This window comes from Hyla sarda, chromosome 1, assembly GCF_029499605.1.
Source record: "Hyla sarda isolate aHylSar1 chromosome 1, aHylSar1.hap1, whole genome shotgun sequence".
NCBI lineage: Eukaryota > Metazoa > Chordata > Amphibia > Anura > Hylidae > Hyla > Hyla sarda.
This window is the reverse complement of record NC_079189.1, coordinates 513,595,004-513,613,769: the sequence shown is the minus strand read 5'-3', so window position 1 is coordinate 513,613,769 and position 18,766 is coordinate 513,595,004. Positions and strand designations below refer to the sequence as shown.

Sequence of the window (18,766 nt, the reverse complement as noted above, 5' to 3'; positions counted from 1 at the left end):
CTATAACACAAATGGTACAAATTAATCAAAGGATTATTTCAATGAACATTTTGAACCATCTTATGATCAAAACCTATGAATACACTTTATGTGCAGGTGCATATTCATAATAAAGCATGTAATTGGCCGGTGATGGCCATCCAGACCTACCCAGCTCAGACACTGCTGCTGTCCTATTCTTTAGCTGAATTGCTTTAGGTTATACACAGAGTGGTGCCCAATATATAGCTACCCACTATGCAACCAAACACACAATAGCTTATGGCTTACCAAAGACAAAGATACACTATGTGCCCTACATATTCCAGTGCTAAGTCTGGCAATCTTGTTCCCTAGCCTAGTAAACAGGATCAACAGGCAACAATGATTTACAAAAATATTTCTGCTCTAAAAGATCTTTTAATGAATAAAAGCTGGAAGAACCATTTATATGAATATCTGTGTTTACACATGTTTTGCCCATTCTTAACATATAGGGAAACAACCTTGATTTTTCTTATTACAGTATTAAATCAGTTAGACTTTAAGGACATATTTCATAAACTAGGGGGTAGCATGTAAAAAATTTGAATTATTGGCACAGAAGCTTTTGGCTATGTTTTATTGAGATCTATATTTAGCCACAAGTCTACTATTAGCATAGCACAGTGGCTCAGTGGTAAGCACTGTTGCCTTGCAGTCCTGGGTTCAAATCCAACCAGGCACAATATGGAGTTTGTATATTCTGAGATTGGGCGGGTTTCCTCCAGGTATTCCAGTTTCCTCCCACACTCTAAAACATACTAAGGGTAGGTTCACACGGATAGATCTGCAGCGTATTTTATGCTATGGATCTGCCAACGATGGACCCTACCCCTACATTGTGCCTCCAGCTGGGCAAGCTTGTAGCAGCAATCTGCCGATACGAGCAGACACGCTGCAATGTGCGAGTCACCGCGCGCATGCACAGTATACTCGCACACATCGTGGCTGCTCTCGGCCTAGCTCAGGGAGCAGGGGGAGCGGCCGCAATGTGTGCGAATACACTGCGCATGCGCGTGTTGACTCGCACATCGCAGTGTGTCTGTTCGTAGTAGCAGATTGCTGCTATGAGCAGGCACAGATGGAGGCACACTGTAGGGTCCATCGTCAGCAGATCCGCAGCGTAAAATGCTTATCTGTCCATGTGAACCTACCCTAATAGGGGAATTCAGATTATGAGCCCCAATGGGGACAGGGATCAGTCTGAGTGATGACAAGCTATGTACAGTGCTGCATGATATGTAGGTGCTAAACAAAAAAAGGGGAATTATTATAATTGTTGTTATTATTAGTGTGATCCAGCTAGCTTTGGAAGTCTACAGTACATTGCCATTACCATTTCTTTCATTAGTAAGGAACTCTCATCCAGAATAATGTTTTCTCTAGTACTGTCATCATTGGAATCCATCCTCCGATTTCCTAAATGCATAAAATAAAAAATATAGGTGATTTGAAGATACTGCAGTTGTAGTAATTTGGTATTTACAGTATTTTGTCATTTAAAGGGAACCAAGCATTCGATTTTACCATATATAATGCCTGGCAACGCGTTATATGTGGTAAATTCTTCATCTTCACCATCCCTGGGGACCTTTCTGCCCACAGGGATGGGGAGGATATAACATTTGTAAGTCTCCCCTACCGCCCTGTAAGGGTGCGTTCACACTACGTAGTTCCCGCGGAACTCCGCTAGCGGAATTATGCGCAGTGAACTTTTACATCACTGTGAATGGGTTTCCGCGAGACCCGTTCACACTGAGAAATTTCAGCGGGAAAATTCCACCGCTGAAAAATTGCTCCGCACAGAGAATGAACATGTGCGGTATTCCGCTAGCACTGCATAGCCGTCAATGGAGATGGCGCAATGCCACGGAGACTTACTGCCAACGACGGCTGCCAGGCTGAATCTCCGCTCGCTGAATTCCGAGAGCAGAGATTCAGCATTCATTCCGCAGTGTGAACGCACCCTAAGTAGTCCCCTGGGTGGGGAGCAATGCTTACCTAGTCTCGACGCTCTAGCAGGAGTGACGCCCCCTGGGTGTGATTGACAGCCTGTGTCTCCGCCTGCTTCCAGTGATGGTGAGAATGAAGATTTTACCATATTTATAAAGTGTTGCTAAGCATTATATATGGTAAAATTTAACAGTATTCTATCTTTTACATGAAGGACACCAACAGCACCAAAATGGATCTTTTTGATGGGGTCTATCACAGTTCCAATTTAGTTTGTCACTGTGTTTGAAAAACCGTGCAGCATGCTGCAATATTCCTTCTGGAAAAACCAGACAAAATTTGTGACAGTTGCCCCTAACAGAGCCTTCGCGGCTATGCAAATAGAGCGTGAAGTATAGATCTCTAAGTAATACTACATATATTATACTATGCACTCTTTTGTGGGGTTGTCTGTGGCATGGTCTATGCTTTGTGAAAGTTTGAATAGAATAATGTTTTTATACACTTGTATTTTCATTACTTAGCAGAGGATATTTGGGGGCATTTATCATTGTCTTTAGAACTGTGTGTAGATTTGTCTCTATTTAGGCGCAGCGCTGCGCCACAGGCTATTTTTTGCATCTTTTCGATTTGCACCTTTTTTTTTAAAAGAGCATACAGGCCATATGTTAAAGGGGTACTCCGCCCCTAGACATCTTATCCCCTATTCAAAGGATAGGGGATAAGATGTCAGATCGCTAGGGTCCCGCTGCTGGGGACCCCGGGGATCGCTGCTGCACGTAATGACGGGCAATACAGGGGCCGGAGCAGCCTTACATCACGGCTCCACCCCTCTTGACGTCACGGCCCGCCCCGTCAATACAAGTCTATGGGAGGGGGCGTGGCGGTCGTCACGCCCCCTGCCATAGACTTGCATTAAGGGGACGGTCCGTGATGTCACGAGGGGCGGAGCCATGATGTCACGCTGCTCCGGCCCCTGTATCGCCCGTCATTACGCACAGAGCGAACTCGCTCTGTGCAGTAATGATAGCGGGGTGCCACAGCGGCGATCCCCGGGGTCCCCAGCAGCGGGACCACGGCGATCTAACATCTTATCCCCTATCCTTTGGATAGGGGATAAGATGCCAGGGGCGGAGTACCCCTTTAAGGGTTAGTCTTGTGCAGTGGTAATAAATTTATCAACTGCGACTTTCGCAAAAAAAGCCGCAAAACCCCCCAATAAGATGCAATTCTACACCAGCCCAGACCTAGCGTAGCTTTTTGGTGTATGTGAAGAGTGAAACTTCAGAAAATGTGTATCATCCACAAAATTTACCACATGCCCTGCGACCATGTAATAAATTTGGCATTTGGCAAAAAAAAAACACGAAAAAAAAAAAAACGGTAAAAATGAACTAAATCACGCACAATTTATTAAAGGCCCCCCATTGTCCTTATCGCTAGATTAACATCAGTAGATGTGCTGAAATTTCAGTAATAAGCTGTACTGATAAAATTATTGCTTAAAATAGGTCATATAGGATTCAGCAATCATGTGTCCCCGCAGCCCCCTTTTCTACCAGGCTTCTGATCACACCTACTATGGCAGCTAACACAAATAGAAAACTTCTAATCCCTTATCAAATCCTTAGTGAAAATTTAAGATGCTGGCAGGCAAGAAGTACCTGGATTTTTATCTCTCCAAGCAGTATGAGATTATTCTCAAAATTCATTTGTAGGACAAAGATACAGAGACCTTTCTGTCTTGACAATGTGAAAGCAGCAATAACACTTTTTTCCCCTTTTTCTTATCATTAGAGGTTATCTCTTGGGAAGCAATTGCCTTCTTAACAGGTTCTTTTAATCCAACCTCAGTGGAGACCTTTATTAAGTTTTTAAAGAACACTGAAAGCTCTAAACAGGCAATATGACTGCCATGATTCTATATTCTCTGTTCATTTGTGATGACTTTTTACAATAGGAAAATGTTACCACTGATAAAAGGGCAGAAAGAGCAAGGCTGCCTCCGCCTGTCCCATGGTACCCCTTTAGAAAGAAAAAAAATCCTTCTATTATGTAACAATCCTTTCACCTAAGGAAGATTAGGAAAAGCAGGTTCTACTTAAAACATCCTGCCTACATTTTCTGTTATAAAACAAGATAAAGGTGAACATACGTCTTTACTTCAGTGCCTAGAACAATGTAATACAAAAATGAACAAAAATCCATTGTTCACATTGATTCAGCTAACAAAAGTAAAAATAATTCTTCATGATCGCATTTGACATTTTATTTCTTTTCCCAGCCGTGTTCCCAAAACTCACTATTTGAGGTCTATTCTGATCTATATAACACATGGTTTGACAGTAATGCTTCAAATTACAAAATTAAACAAACTTTCATATTTGCTAGAGGTTATCTAAGTTTTTTTTTGTAAATAGTTTTTATTCAAAATTTGTCAATACAAAAGAGGGAAAAAAAAGGAAGAACTTTGGAAACATACATGTTATGTGACATACAATACCACAATGTACAACATAGGTCGGTAGGACTGATGTTAATGTATCCTGGAGAACCAAGGAACAAAACCAGAAGGAAAACATATATGGCAAATTAAGATTAATCAATATCTAGAGTAGGTGAGATCATAAGTCCCAGGAAGCTAATCAAATAATTAGCAAAAGAAGAATACAGCAGCACACTGCTAGCACAAAGATATAGATGAAACATGAGTATATAGATAAAACATGAGTATATAGATAGAACATGAAAAGTTATACAGCTGTAATGCAATAAATGAAGATATGAAACTATGAAAATATGAGGTACTTAGCTTGCAAATTTGGCACCAAATAGCGTGGACCGTCCCACCACGGTAAGGTGACCTCATTCTGGGACGGACCCTACACTGTGTATATGCCTCTGTGTGAACAGTACAACAGGCATTGCAAGGTCTGAAACATCCAAGGTACCTTATATACACCTAATCAAATAATTAGACAGAAGTCACATTAACCACTGCTATGTATTAGCATGCTGTCGGCCTTTAAAGGCAGTGAATAAGGCTTATTATAGCATCAGCAAGGTGAATGAGTTTAACTGTAGATAAAAACTATTCATGTCAATACAAGGATCAATTATAGCGTGCATAAAGTGTACCCATTAAATATCAGTGCAATGAGACGTGGTAGTCCATCGTTCCCATCTCTTTTTAAAGGAAGGAAATCTCCCAGAGCCCAGGGATATAATTTTTTCATATGAATGGGTTATGTTAAGTTTATTAAGCAATTCCTCCCTAGTTGGAATCGACGAAGATTTCCAATAGCTGACTAAAAGCACTTTAGCTAGTATACAGATTATGCAAAATAGTTCTCGGAATGCCGAGAAATTAACATATAATAATTTTAGACCTTTAGGAGGTGTGGACAATTGTTTGAGGGCCGCTTCGTCCTTCTCAGAGGACACTAGAAAATGCCTAATTTGTAGGTATTTGTACAAGTCGTGTTTAGGAAGGTTGTGAGAAGATTGCAGTGTTTGGAAAGATGCCAGTTCTGTTCCTTCATGTAACTGGCGGACGTGTGTGAGGTCTCTAGTTATCCAGAGGCTTAAGTCTAAGTTAGGTATTAGAGACTGTAGAAGAGTGAGAGGTATATCTCCTCCTCTAACAGTCGCATACGTGTTTGATTTGGAGATGTATAATGAGCAAGCATGCAATGATTCTTTAACTATCGGGTTTTGAAAAGTCAGAGTGGGGAGGTTCCAATAAGGCAAATAAAAGAGATCACATATTCTGTAGGGGGAGACCGATAAGCTTGCCGTCACATGGACACTAATGTAGCTATGTAATAGCTTTTTATGTCTGGCACGCCCAGACCACCGGTGAGTCTCGTTCTAGTCATCAATGCTGATGATAAGCGCGGGTGTTTTTTTGCCCAGATGAAAGAGGTGTAAAGAGGTGTGAAAGACGTAAGGTGTTGGGCAGCTATGAAAAAAGAATTGGGGAGGAAGATAGGTAGGGTATGGAATAGGTAAAGATAGCGTGGTAGAAGAAACATTTTAAAACGTGGCTATCCTTCCCATCCAGTGTAACCGTCGTAAGGAGTCGCTGATAGTGGTATAAAGTGTTTTGTGTGGATATGAGAGGTGGATACCTAACTATTGTATGGAGGAGGTGCACCAGTCAAAAGGGTACGATAGCTGTAGGGAACTCAGCAAAGAGGGGGTTAAGTTGAAAGGCAGTGCTTGTGTCTTGGTTTCATTCAAATGATAGTAGGAAAGGGTACCGAAAAAAGGACATAGTGTCCATAATGGATGGCAGGGAGAGCTCAGGTTGCATGAGGGTCAGTATGACATCATCCGCATAGAGCGAGATAACAAGTTGTTTTTCTCCTAAAGTGATACCCTTAATCCTAGGATGTGTCCTAAGCGCCTGCGCCAAAGGTTCCATGGACAATATGTAGATCAATGGAGAGAGGGGACAGCCTTGGCGTGAGCCATTTGATAAGAAAAGGGTTTGAGAGAGACCCATTTGCCAGTACTTTAGCAGACAGGCACGAGTAGAGGGAAGAATGCTGAGAGTATCGGTCCAGTGAAGCCCATATGCTCAAGAACCGAGAAGGCATATGACCACCGGAGGCGGTCGAACACCTTCTCAGCATCCAATGCAAGCGTCGCGTATTATCAGACGCTTGGCGGCCTGCCACAAACCCCGATTGGTCAGAATTTATAAGAGATGGTAGAATCAGGAAGATCCAAGTTGCTAACACTTTTGCAAATTTTTTAACATCTTGGTTCAATAGCGAGATCGGACGGAAGTTCGGCATTTGGCGATGGCGATCGGGTGTTTTACTCGGTTTCGGCAGTGCTGTGATAGTATCTATAAGGTTTTCCCTAGGGAATGACCCTAGGGACCCTAGGCAAAGGCAGCTAAATAAGGGGATAGGGTGGAATGACATTTTTTATAGTAAGAGTTGATAAAACCGTCCCGTCCAGGAGCTTTATCTGGAAGCAGAGTGTGGATGGTTTTACTGACCTCCTCCAGACCAACACTCTCATTAAGCTTAGACAGTTGAGCTGAAGTTAAAGGGGTACTCCGCCCCTAGACATCTTATCCCCTATCCAAAGGATAGGGGATAAGATGTCAGATCGCCGGGGTCCCACTGCTGGGGACCCCGGGGATCGCTGCTGCAGCACCCCTCTATCATTACTGCGCAGAGCGAGATCGCTCTGCACGTAATGACGGGCAATACAGGGGCCGGAGCATCGTTACGTCACGGCTCCGCCCCTCGTGACGTCACAGTCCGTCCCCTCAATACATGTCTATGGGAGGGGGCGTGGCGGTCATCACGCCCCCTGCCATAGACTTGCATTAAGGGGACGGGCCGTGATGTCATGAGGGACGGAGCCATGACGTCACGCTGCTCCGGCCCCTGTATCGCCCGTCATTACGCACAGAGCGAACTTGCTCTGTGCAGTAATGATGGCGGGGTGCTGCCCCAGCAGCGGGACCCCGGCGATCTGACATCTTATCCCCTATCCTTTGGAGGGGAGATTGAGACAAGATAAGAATTCAGTGGTAAGAGTGGATAGATTTGGAGGGGAGGAGGTGGAATTTTGAAGGTTGTAGAGATCTTCATAGAACGCTTGAACGTTATTAGCAATGTCGGTAGGAGAGTACTTCTTAGCGTTTGTTCACAGGAGAAACAGGTGCAGTATACGGGCCTTGAGTTGACTTTTTTTAGTCTGTTGGCAAGAAGCTTGCCTGCTTTATTGTTTTGCAAATAGTAGGTAGCTCGTAGCTTACGGTAAGATTTCTCATAATTATGTAACCGGAGGCGGCGCAAGTCTCCTATGGGCAGCGACCCGTTCCACCGTGATCGGGGATGGTTGAAGTTGGCTAGCCTGTTCAGCGAGATGCAATTGTGCCAACACATCATTAATTTCCTCGCATTGTTTTTTAAGATAGAGCCATATTTTATGCAGGAACCCCATATAACCACTTTATGGCAAGTCCATAGTGTTATGGGGTCGGCAACAGAGCCACTATTATTCACAAAATAATCAGCAATATCACGCTCTAGGTAATGAGCATACAGTGGGTGGGACCATAGAAAAGGGTTGCTGCGTCAGGAGTAAGTCGGAGGGGATAGACCCTATCTGAAAGGTGTAAAGTGACGGCAGCATGGTCAGACCAATTAATGGTCTCAATAGTGGTGTCACTAACTGCAGTCAATAGGGATCTGTTTGTTAAAAATAAGTCTCAGGGACTCCGCGAATCTTGACATTATTACGGCGGCTTCAGTCTTCCAAATCAGCTACTTTAGCTTTAAGAGTGGTGAGTCCATCCTCTGCCTCATAGTGTAAATCAATAAGTTCATTGTGAGATGAGGCGAACTCCCCAAATTTTCGCTCCATATTGTCTACCCTGTCCCCCAGGTCTTGCACCGTATTTTGCAATGGGCGCACCATCAGGTGCATTTGCTGCAGGAAGGTAGTGCGCAATAACAGTAGCATGTCCTTCATAGCAGTGTCCATGAGAGATTGTCTAGTGACTGGCATAGTTGCTAAAGGGTCAATTTCTGCCTCACTACTTGTAGATTGTGTAATAAGTGGGCTTACCTCTGAGACCGCTGCAGGAGCCGAGAGCAGGAAGCTCTGGGGTGACAGGGTGGAAGCTGCCAACTCCATCAGCAGAGTAATGTGTCCTCCCGGGGACGAGCTGGCACTGCGTGGTGCCGATTGGGCTGTTTGTGAGCCAGCCGTAGGGGAGGAGTGGTGAGCTATCACCTCCGGTGTTTATATGGCCAGGCCTGAGGAAAATCTGCGGCACCGTGAAGTATTAGGTGTGTAATTCTGCGCCGGCGAGGAAAGTGCCCGCTGGGGGTGGAGCGAGTCAGCGCAGGCTTCGGCAGCGCCATCTTGCTTGCATGCCGCTCTTGGAGTGAAGCTAAATTTCGCCAGGGCCCCTTGGCGTTTCACCCTTTTCTTGGTTGCCGGCATGTTCAGGGAGTATGGGGTACTTAAAGATCCAGTGAGAGAGCAAGTAGTCGCTGAAAATCAGTTGCTTTCACAGGCTGAGGCACGGAGCTCTTTCAGCGTGCGTCCATGCGCCTAAAAAGCCAGGCCACACCCCCTCAAGGTTATCTAAGTTAGCGCACAATTAAAAGGAGATATCTGGACAAATTATTTTTCTTTTATTTTGGCTTGGGTTTATAAAAAAGAAAAAAAAGGCATACCCACCTACCCTACCTTGGTCCCCACAGTTCCTGGTGAAGTGAAGAAATCTGTGACCCAAAGCCAAATGTGATCTGAGTGGCAGTACGCTGATCAGCTCACCAGCCACTATATGTCAGTGGACACATTCCTCTACAATTAGGGGGTTAGGGTGTAAGGATGTGTGCGGCACAGGCGGGTGGAAGAAACTTTGTCCCCGACCCCCTAAGACAGGGTGGCAGGGATGGAGTGAGAGGGAGCGGGCTGTAAAGCTAAGAACTGTGTCCTTGTGTGGCTGAGTGGTCAGTTTCTGCTGAGGCAAGAAGAAAATAGTGCGAATGAAAACCCGCCAAAAGCTGCGGGGAACAGGGGAAGTAATTTATTTTTAGTCCTTAAAATAAACCACCAGGTGCCAATGGTGTTATATAACAGATCAGATGGCACACGTGTACATCGCCTTTGCCTTTAAATATATATAAAATATGATTCACATCTTGAAAATGGTAAAGAACTGAAACAAAAGCATGATAGAAAGATGTTTACCTTTAATGGAATGACTTGGAATTAATCACCTAAAAACTACTGTAATGTTTCAGAGAAATTAGTTTATAAACATGTCATGACTGGGATGAAGAGTCATCTGGGTGGTCCCCTGTGGCTTCTAGCACCCCCTCAGACCGCCCACCTGCTAGACTGGATAGCCAAGTCCCTCCCTATATGTGTACAGCAGAACCTAGGAATAGCCCTTATAAATAAAGCCCTGTTAAAGACATAATACCACAATTCATTTATATTGTGACACATTTCTAATAGAGATCAGTGCAGCACATTACCTTGTACATTCCCCTTTATTTCTGGGTAACAGGAAAGAAACAGGATTTCAGAAGTTGTCTTCTCTACTTTATTTTCAAGCCACAAAAAAAGGCTAATGAAGGTTGACAAGGATCTGAGCTGACTCAGCTGTAGGGGGGTATCAAAAGCTTTTTTCTGCCGATCCTCTGTATTCAGAACTAAAAACAAAAAAAGTTATTTTTTTAATAAAGGGTATTTAGTTTGATACAAATAATTCTTTATCAAAATACACAAACCTAATTTCACAAGGTATTGCTTATAGCAACAATCTTAATTTCCACCCCTTATTGATGCTGCTTTGGCTTAGTACATCTGTCACAATTACATTGATAATCTTTTTCTCACTGGTGCTTTAGTTGTAGATTATAATCATTCTACCCTTGCTGTGAAGGGATTTGTCTCAACATGCACTGATGAGCCTGTAAAGCTTGTACACAGCAGCACCTGAACATAAAGCATGCAGTGTAAAGCATGATGGCGGGAGCCACAGCATGATCATGATCACTGGTTAGACAAAAGGATTATCTTAAAAGGGGTACTCCGCCCCTAGACATCTTGTCCCGTATACAAAGGATAGAGGGTAAGATGTCTGATCACGGGGGTTCTGCAGCTTGGACCCCCGCGATCTCTGTACAGTACCCAGCATTTGTTTAGAACGCTGAGTGCTGGTGGTGGGGGCGTGACATCATGTCCACGCCCCTTGTGACACCACACCCCCTCAATGCAAGTCCATGGGAGGGGGCGTGGCGACTACCACTCCCCCTCCCATAAACTTGCATTGAGGGGGCATGGCATGATGCCACATGGAGTGTGGCCATGACGTCACGACCCCCACCGGCCGCTCCAAGCGTTCGGAACAAAATGTTCCGAACGCTGGGGCACCGGAGTACCTTTTTAAAGGGAACTTGTCACTAGTTTCAAACATGGTCGGCATTAAACACAGGCGGGCTCCATTATCACAATAGTATATCATTCATTAAGCTAGATCATAGTTATGACTTGTGAATGAGTCTTTTAAGTTATCAGGGTGGTCCCTGGCAGTTCGATTGATGGATCTTTTCCTATATGTATATTGGGTAATCAGGACAGACCACCCTGATGACTGACAGATGCAGTTTCCACCTCTGAGACCTGCACATAACTCTAGAACAAGGGCCCCTGACTTCGACCAGGTTAGCGTGCTGTTTTACCCAGTTTGTCCTCATATGGACAGTAATGGAAAAAGTGGAAACAGCTCAGCAAGGCTACTATTTCTCTATACATTAAAGGTACAATGTCTTATTAACACCATTTTAGTACATGAAATAATACAAAAAAAGGAAGTTTCATCTCTAGTAATAAAACACAACAGCTCTGTTCTATAAAACATTGTTTCAATAACCTCCTATAGCAGAAAGTATGAGAAAATAGAAAGTCTAGATATTCAGGAATATAAAAATCTTATCTGTGTTAAAGGGAACCTGTCATTGGAACTCGCTCAGTCTGATCTGTCAGGAACATGTAACAGAACAGGAGTATACAATGCAAGGCATTGTAATTTATGATGTAAATCAATGGAAAATATGTCAATTGTATACAGCAAAATCCGTTTAATGTATACGCTTTTATCCCTCCGAAGAGTATAAATAGAATACATTAAATATAAGCACAAATGCAGTGTGAACCTAGCCTTATTTTTTAGGTACTGTATAATTTATTTAAATTGCTGCTCAAACTGAGATTAAGAGTCCAGTGGGCAGACCTACTAAGGGTTTGAAAGCTATCTCTGTATGCACACTTACACAGAGAAGGCTCTCAATGACTGTTGGGACTGTCCAATGGCCTCATGACATAGAAATAGAAATAGACGGAACTTCAATAAATAATAGAAATTTAAGGAACTTCAATTCAATATATTACATGTTAAACTGAGACATATAGTTAACTGCTCAGATCAGGAGATTGTACATAACTGCTCAGCTCCTCCTGCTCTATTACTACCCAGCTAAGTACCAGAGGATCCTTCAGTGGGCATAGCCTCTGGCATAATAATAAGACCCAAAGGTCTGGCAGAAGACAACCCATTTGGAGGCAGTCGCTAACCTCTAGGATATATTTTTCATGGGTTGAATTATAAAATAAAACCTATTAGACCTTACTGATGATATGTCATCTTTGTGCATCAATAGCAAACAAGGTTTACGATACAATTAGGAGCAGACTGCACATTGTACAGAGATGGAGGGTGGGCTCGGACTGAAAAAGTTGATTTTATTGTTATTGTAAATTTCCAAGTTTATTAATCATCTGTCATGCAGGAAATAAAAACAATCGCACAAGCTTCCCTCAGAAACTGGTAAGAGAATTTTATTATCTGGATGACAAGGCTTCCTGCACCAGAGGAGTCATGTATAGGAGCAGAATTTTTTGATGGAAAACACTGGCATAATCAAAAGGCTTCAGCACGCCTTAAGGAATCCAATTTAAGATTAAATTCTCTGAGTACATTTGTAGACACTACTTCATCTTGAAGCAAATTCCAAAGTCTGATTACTTTTTTGGGAGAGGAAAAGCTTTCTTGTTAGAAAGTTGAACCTTTGCTTGACCCACAATACGTTAGATATCTTCCTTTTCTTAGATTTCAGTTCTGCTCTAACAAGACCTCATTTGTTTTCCTGTATTCACAATTTATATTTATACGCTAAAACCATGCACTGTCTCCGTAATTTTTTTTTCTAAACTACACCTGGTTATTCAGGTTAAAAACAATTCAGGGGTCATCTGTTCCTTGGACCTATACAATTATAATTTGTCCAGAACGGTGTTCGATATAATTTGCAGTGGCAACTAGTAATAACACAAAATACATTTACACAACACTGGTATATTCACTTTACTGGCATTGCCCATAACAACTGCAACATACAATAAAATGATTGCAAGACCACAGAGGGCAAAAAGGAAAGTACAGTGATGGAATTGAATTCACCGGCAATGCAACTAATACTATTTTATGGCTATTGCTGGATTATCATCCCGATAATGACTTGAAGTTCAACAACAGCCCGAGGGCAAAATGTGTTCATCCGTTCATTAAATACTACACGATTTGGGCCAAATAGAAACTATGATGATATCTGTTTTATTATTTGGTAATGTAGTCTAAATGTTGGTGATGAGAACAATGTAATCTTCATTGTATATACACTGCTCAAAAAATAAAGGGAACACTAAAGTTAACACATCCTAGATCTGAGTGAACTAATTGTATGAAATAGTTTCGTCTTTACATAGTTGAATGTGCTGACAACAAAATCACACAAAAATTATCAATGGAAATCAAACGTTATCAACCCATGGAGGTCTGGATATGGAGTCACACTCAAAATCAAAGTGGAAAACCCCACTACAGGCTGATCCAACTTTGATGTAATGTCCTTAAAACAAGTCAAAATGAGACTCAGTAGTGGGCATTCTCCTGATGAGGTGGCAGATGGTCTGCTGAGGTATGTCCTCCCAGACCTGGACAGTCTGTGGTGCAACATGGCATTGGTGGATGGAGCGCGACAAGATGTCCCAGATGTGCTCAATCGGATTCAGGTCTGGGGAAGGGGCGGGCCAGTGCTGACACACTGCAGCCACATGAGGTCTAGCATTGTCTTGCATTAGGAGGAACCCAGGGCCAACCGCACCAGCATATGGTCTCACAAGGGGTCTGAGGATCTCATCTCGGTGCCTAATGGCAGTCAGGCTACCTCTGGCAAGCACATGGAGGGCTGTGCGGCCACCCCAAAGAAATGCCACCACACACCATTACTGACCCATCGCCAAACTGGTCATGCTGGAAAATGTTGCAGGCAACAGAATGTCCTCCACGGCATCTCCAGACTCTGTCATGTCTATCACATGTGCTCAGTGTGAACCTGCTTTCATCTGTGAAGAGCACAGGGTGCCAGTGGCAAATTTGCCAATCTTTGTGTTCCCTGGCAAAGTGTTGGGCTGTAAGCACAACCCCCACCTGTGGACGTCGGATACTCATACCACCCTCGTGGAGTCTGTTTCTGACCGTTTGAGTGGACACATGCACATTTGTGGCCTGCTGGAGGTCATTTCACAGGGCTCTGGCAGTGCTCCTCCTGCTCCTTCTTGCACAGAGGTGGAGGCAGCGGCCCTGCTACCGGTTGCTGCCCTTCTATGGCCTCCTCCATGTCTCTGGATGTACTGGCCTTTCTCCTGGTAGCGCCTCCATGCTCTGGACACTACGTTGACAGACACAGCAAGCCTTCTTGCCACAGCTCGCATTGATGTGCCATCCTGGATGAGCTGCACTACCTGAGCCACTTTTGTGGGTTGTAGACTCCGTCTCATGCTACCACTAGAGTGAAAGCACTGCCAGCATTAAAAGGTGACCAAAACATCAGCCAGAAAGCATAGGAACTGAGAAGTGGTCACCACCTGCAGAACCACTCCTTTATTGGGGGGTGTCTTGCTAACTGCCTATAATTTCCACCTGTTGTCTGTTCCATTTGTACAACAGCATGTGTTGTCAATCAGTGTTGCTTCCTGAGTGGACAGTGTGAGTTATCAGAAGGGTGAATGGCTTGGAGTTACATTGTGTTGTTTAAGTGCTCCCTTTATTTTTTTGGGAAGTGTAGTTTAAGAGCAAAAGTTACAAGCAACCCAAATAAATGGAACATACAAAGTGCTTCAGATTTACAGACTTTTGAAACTGGATACAATCCTATCGAATGATGGAGGCAGTTGAGTGCAAATAGCTGCCAATGTATACATATGTATGCATACTAATAATAAATATTTAAAGGGGTACTCTGCCAAAAAACATCTGATCCCCTATCCAAAGGATAGAGGATAAGATGTCCGATCTCAGGCACGGCACCCCAGTCATCCGTGCACGAAGCGAACTCCGCTCCGTGTCATTTGACTGGCGACTAAAGCCACCATGCCCCGTCCATACATGTCTATGGGAGGAGGCATGATGGCTCTAAGCTTCCGTGTTCCGGACGCCGCAGAGATTGCAGGGGTTCCCAGTGGGGGAACTGCCGCGATCAGACATCTTATCCCCTATCCTTTGGATAGAGGATAAGATGTTTTTCGGCAGAGTACCCCTTCAAGTTATCATTAAAAGAAACCTGTCATCACTTTCATGCTGCTTAAACCACGGGTCAACAGGACGCTCCCAGGTGGCTTTTGCCTGCCCCACCAGCTTACCTCTATACCTATACAGGGAGAAATCATTAAAGGCTGGTGAAGAGGACAGAAGCTACTGAGGACCGCCCCCCATGACTCAAAGTTTAGGTAGCATGAAAGTGATGACCCAGCAATATTTAGAGCAACACTTTTACTTAAATGGGCACTGTCAGATTCAAAAACAACCTTAGTGGCAAAACATTAACCTTTCTAATACTGTATACTTTTAGAATAAATGTTATTTCCTTTTTATAGAAATCATGGCTTATGAAAAAATCACACCCTATACCATCCAGAACATAATCCTGTCAGGCTGCAGCATCATCCTTGTCCAAACTGAAGCACAGGTTTGGACATAGTCCAGTAAGAGAGGGTGGGACTAGCACTCTTCTGTGCCCACTACTGTCCTATCAGACTGTAGCATGCAAATAAGAGAGGAGGGGGTTACAGAGCAGCCATGAAGTGATTGGATAGAGAGACCCAGCACTCGGGGAGGACAATGAGTCATGCAGAGTGAGTACACATTTCCCCTAGATAGCACAGAATGGCAAAGCAAGTGAGCAACAGATAAATGGTATCAAATATGTGCTAGACACATAGAAATTATACAAATATGATCAGGATTAGGTACTAAGTAACATATAACGTTTTTGTTGGATATGAACACTTGTCCAAAAACATGTTAGAACCTTAAGTTGTGCCCATTGTTAGACATCTTGAAACATGGAACAGTCTTCTGGTTAAACACTAATTTGCATACAAATAAACAGAAATATAAAGATGTTTCTCCTCTCTTTATGTCTGGAAGTCTACTCCCATCAGTACACCACTTACAGGCCTGATAAAGACTCAGCTAACCTTTGTGGGGGGTCGAAATGTTGCCATGCTCTTATGTAAGCAGATGCAATAAAATGAAAACAGTTTTTTAAAGGGAACCGGTAAGCTAATTTTGGGACACTAAACCACTAGCATGTGTTTAACTAGCTGAGATTTAGTGTCCCAAAAGTGCCACCTTCTAAAAATGTACTTTCTACCTATTGGGATCAGAGCTCCAGACTTCCCCCGGCTTGGGGAATGCACCAGTGAGGCTGAGCATGGTAGACCTTGGCCTCACCAGCATATGGCACACATTCAGAGGATTGGGGGAGTCCTGGACTCCAATCTAAGTAAATAGAAAGCAAATTATTAGAGTAAGGAGTGGGCCAGGTAGACCATTTTAAAACCCAAGCTTTGTAAACACATGCTGGTGAATTTAGTGGTCTGAAACTGCCAGGCAGGTTCCTGTTATGGATGCTGGAGCATTTCTTCTTCTCTGCTGATTTGTTAATGTGTCATAGGTACATGTCAGATGACTTTTATCCCATGCTAGGGAATCTTTTGAAGCAACTAATGATGAGTAACACCTTTATTTCATGAAATATTAACTGGATTTGAAACAGGAATACCAAACAAAGAAAATGTATCTTTCTGCCATACATTATATGGTTGTCTCTTCTTTATTGCATGTGCTACAACACAGTAGCTATTCTTGAAAGGTTTTAATGTCTTCTTCTTTGGTGTGTGGCTATGTTTTTTTAACACCAATTTTTTTTGTTATCTGTGCTCTCATGCGTATTCAAAAAAATCTGAACTGCTCGACACATCACCATTTTAGCCAAGTGCCCTGAAGATTGTATTTGTGGTGCAAAAATATTTACATTTTGGATCTCTTCTGTAATGGTTTCAATTTCAGATTTGAACACCATCAATCAATTGAAAAGACGCTGCCAATTAATTTAGAAACCACTTAAGAGAAAAGTGATGATATAGAATTTTATAGAAACTAATGCTGTAGGATCATCCATTTCCAACCACTTTATAAGGACTAGTATTAAATCCGCAAGCCAGTGAATTCAAATCAGGTTAACCACTGTGCCATATCGCCTTTTCTTGCAATTAAGAGACAAGAATGTGCGTTTCCATGGAGAACAGTCCATTTTCCAGAGTTCAGCATTGCATGTGCACTCAGCAAATAAGGTGTTAAGTATGTAATATGTTTGACCCCTTCGAAATAGAAGTGGGCTGCAAAGCATTACCCCTGAACTCAAGTGGATAATGGCTTTCTAGTGGTTGTAATACACCACATGACATGCCGTGACAGCAGAAATCAAACTAGTTAATTTAGGAAGTACAAGAATCCCCCCCACCCCACCCCACAATTGCAATTTCTAATGTTCTATGCCTCATATGCAACTTGGCAGTATCTGAAATCACCATTGTGCATGTAAATGTACTTGGAGGCAAGAAAAAAAAGAAATAAAGGTTAATTAATCGAATAAAAACAACCATAAATGCCAAGTTGCGAACAATAAAATGTTACGGAAAAAATGTAACTTCGGTCGGACTACAATTGAAAAGGAGGCTGTTTAATAAAAGAAAAGCAATTTAACGGGCCTATTTTGAATTTCAAGACATTAAGGGGTACATTTTCCAAGCAGTGCATGGGGAGTTACGTGCACAAATCCCATTAACATTAATGTGTTCCTTTGCTCTCAATGATATTAAGTTTTAAGTGATGCTATAACTATTATAACAATCCTTTGTGACAGCATTCATCTGTACAGTGTATATCCTGCCTATGCCTGGTTACACAAGATACTATCTCACATCTAATGATACGTTGGCTTCTAAAGGAGATAATAACTAACAGGCTCACGCAGTCTCAAACATATTTCTCTGCCCCCTCCTTTCTCCTTCGGATTCCATATTTCACATAATCTGCATAGTTCGGTATAATCGCCAAATTTCCCAAAAACTATAAAAATACACCTTAATATTGCAGTACACCAGCTGTAATACGACAAACTAAATTATTACCGAAGGTGCCAGCAGTTTTCTATACACAGTACTTAAGATAATTATAAAAAATCATCTTCATTACCGCGTGCAAGCAATTTTTAACAGTTTAATTTGGACAGGCTACAAAATACATTCAAATTGCGTCGATATAATTACTGCGAGTCTTCGAAGCCATAAAATCTTACCAACCAAATCCCTTTGACCCTGTTAATGTCTGTTCCTTGTTAATCTAAGGCAAACATTGTTTGTAGCGAGCATTTTTTTCCAGAATATGATAAAAAGAAAAGAATTCCCTTAGCTGTTGTTATTGATTCCAGCGTTTACCGGCTGAGCGTTAAGTGCCGTTTACAAAACAGAACAGATGCAGATGCTGACAGAAAGGTAAACAATTGTTGTGTGGCTCGCTGCCAGACATGGAGGCGATATATTAAACTCCAAGTGAAGCACATTTCCCCTATGGATTACACTTATTGCCACTTCATTTCCTATGTGCTCCGTCTCTCTAGTGCTGTGCCTAGTGCTAAGCTATTTCCAGTCCTTTGCTGACCCCCGAGGCCCGGTGCTACCTCACACAGCCATTAGTGAAGGGAATTGCATGTGTCTGACACAGGCTGAAACCAATTATTAGATATTTTCTTCAGAATGATGCCCAACTCTGTAGGGAATGAGCAATCATGAAATAATTTACCTCCTGATTTAATTTTTTCCTGCACAAATTAGTTGT

At 42.7% G+C, this 18,766-nt stretch overlaps 1 protein-coding gene across 12 annotated transcripts in view; it reads right to left on the bottom strand.

The window, feature by feature from the left end:
- The window catches only part of KIAA0825 (KIAA0825 ortholog), a 406,103-nt gene that overhangs the window by 312,008 nt on the left and 75,329 nt on the right, over window positions 1–18,766 (bottom strand). For all 12 annotated transcript variants that reach the window (XM_056538004.1, XM_056538051.1, XM_056538057.1 and 9 more), the window contains 2 exons: window positions 9,999–10,175; window positions 1,358–1,440 (listed from right to left, as the gene is read on the bottom strand). In XM_056538004.1, coding sequence (XP_056393979.1) covers window positions 1,358–1,440; window positions 9,999–10,175 — 260 coding nt within the window. The remainder of the gene's footprint in view (window positions 1–1,357; window positions 1,441–9,998; window positions 10,176–18,766) is intronic.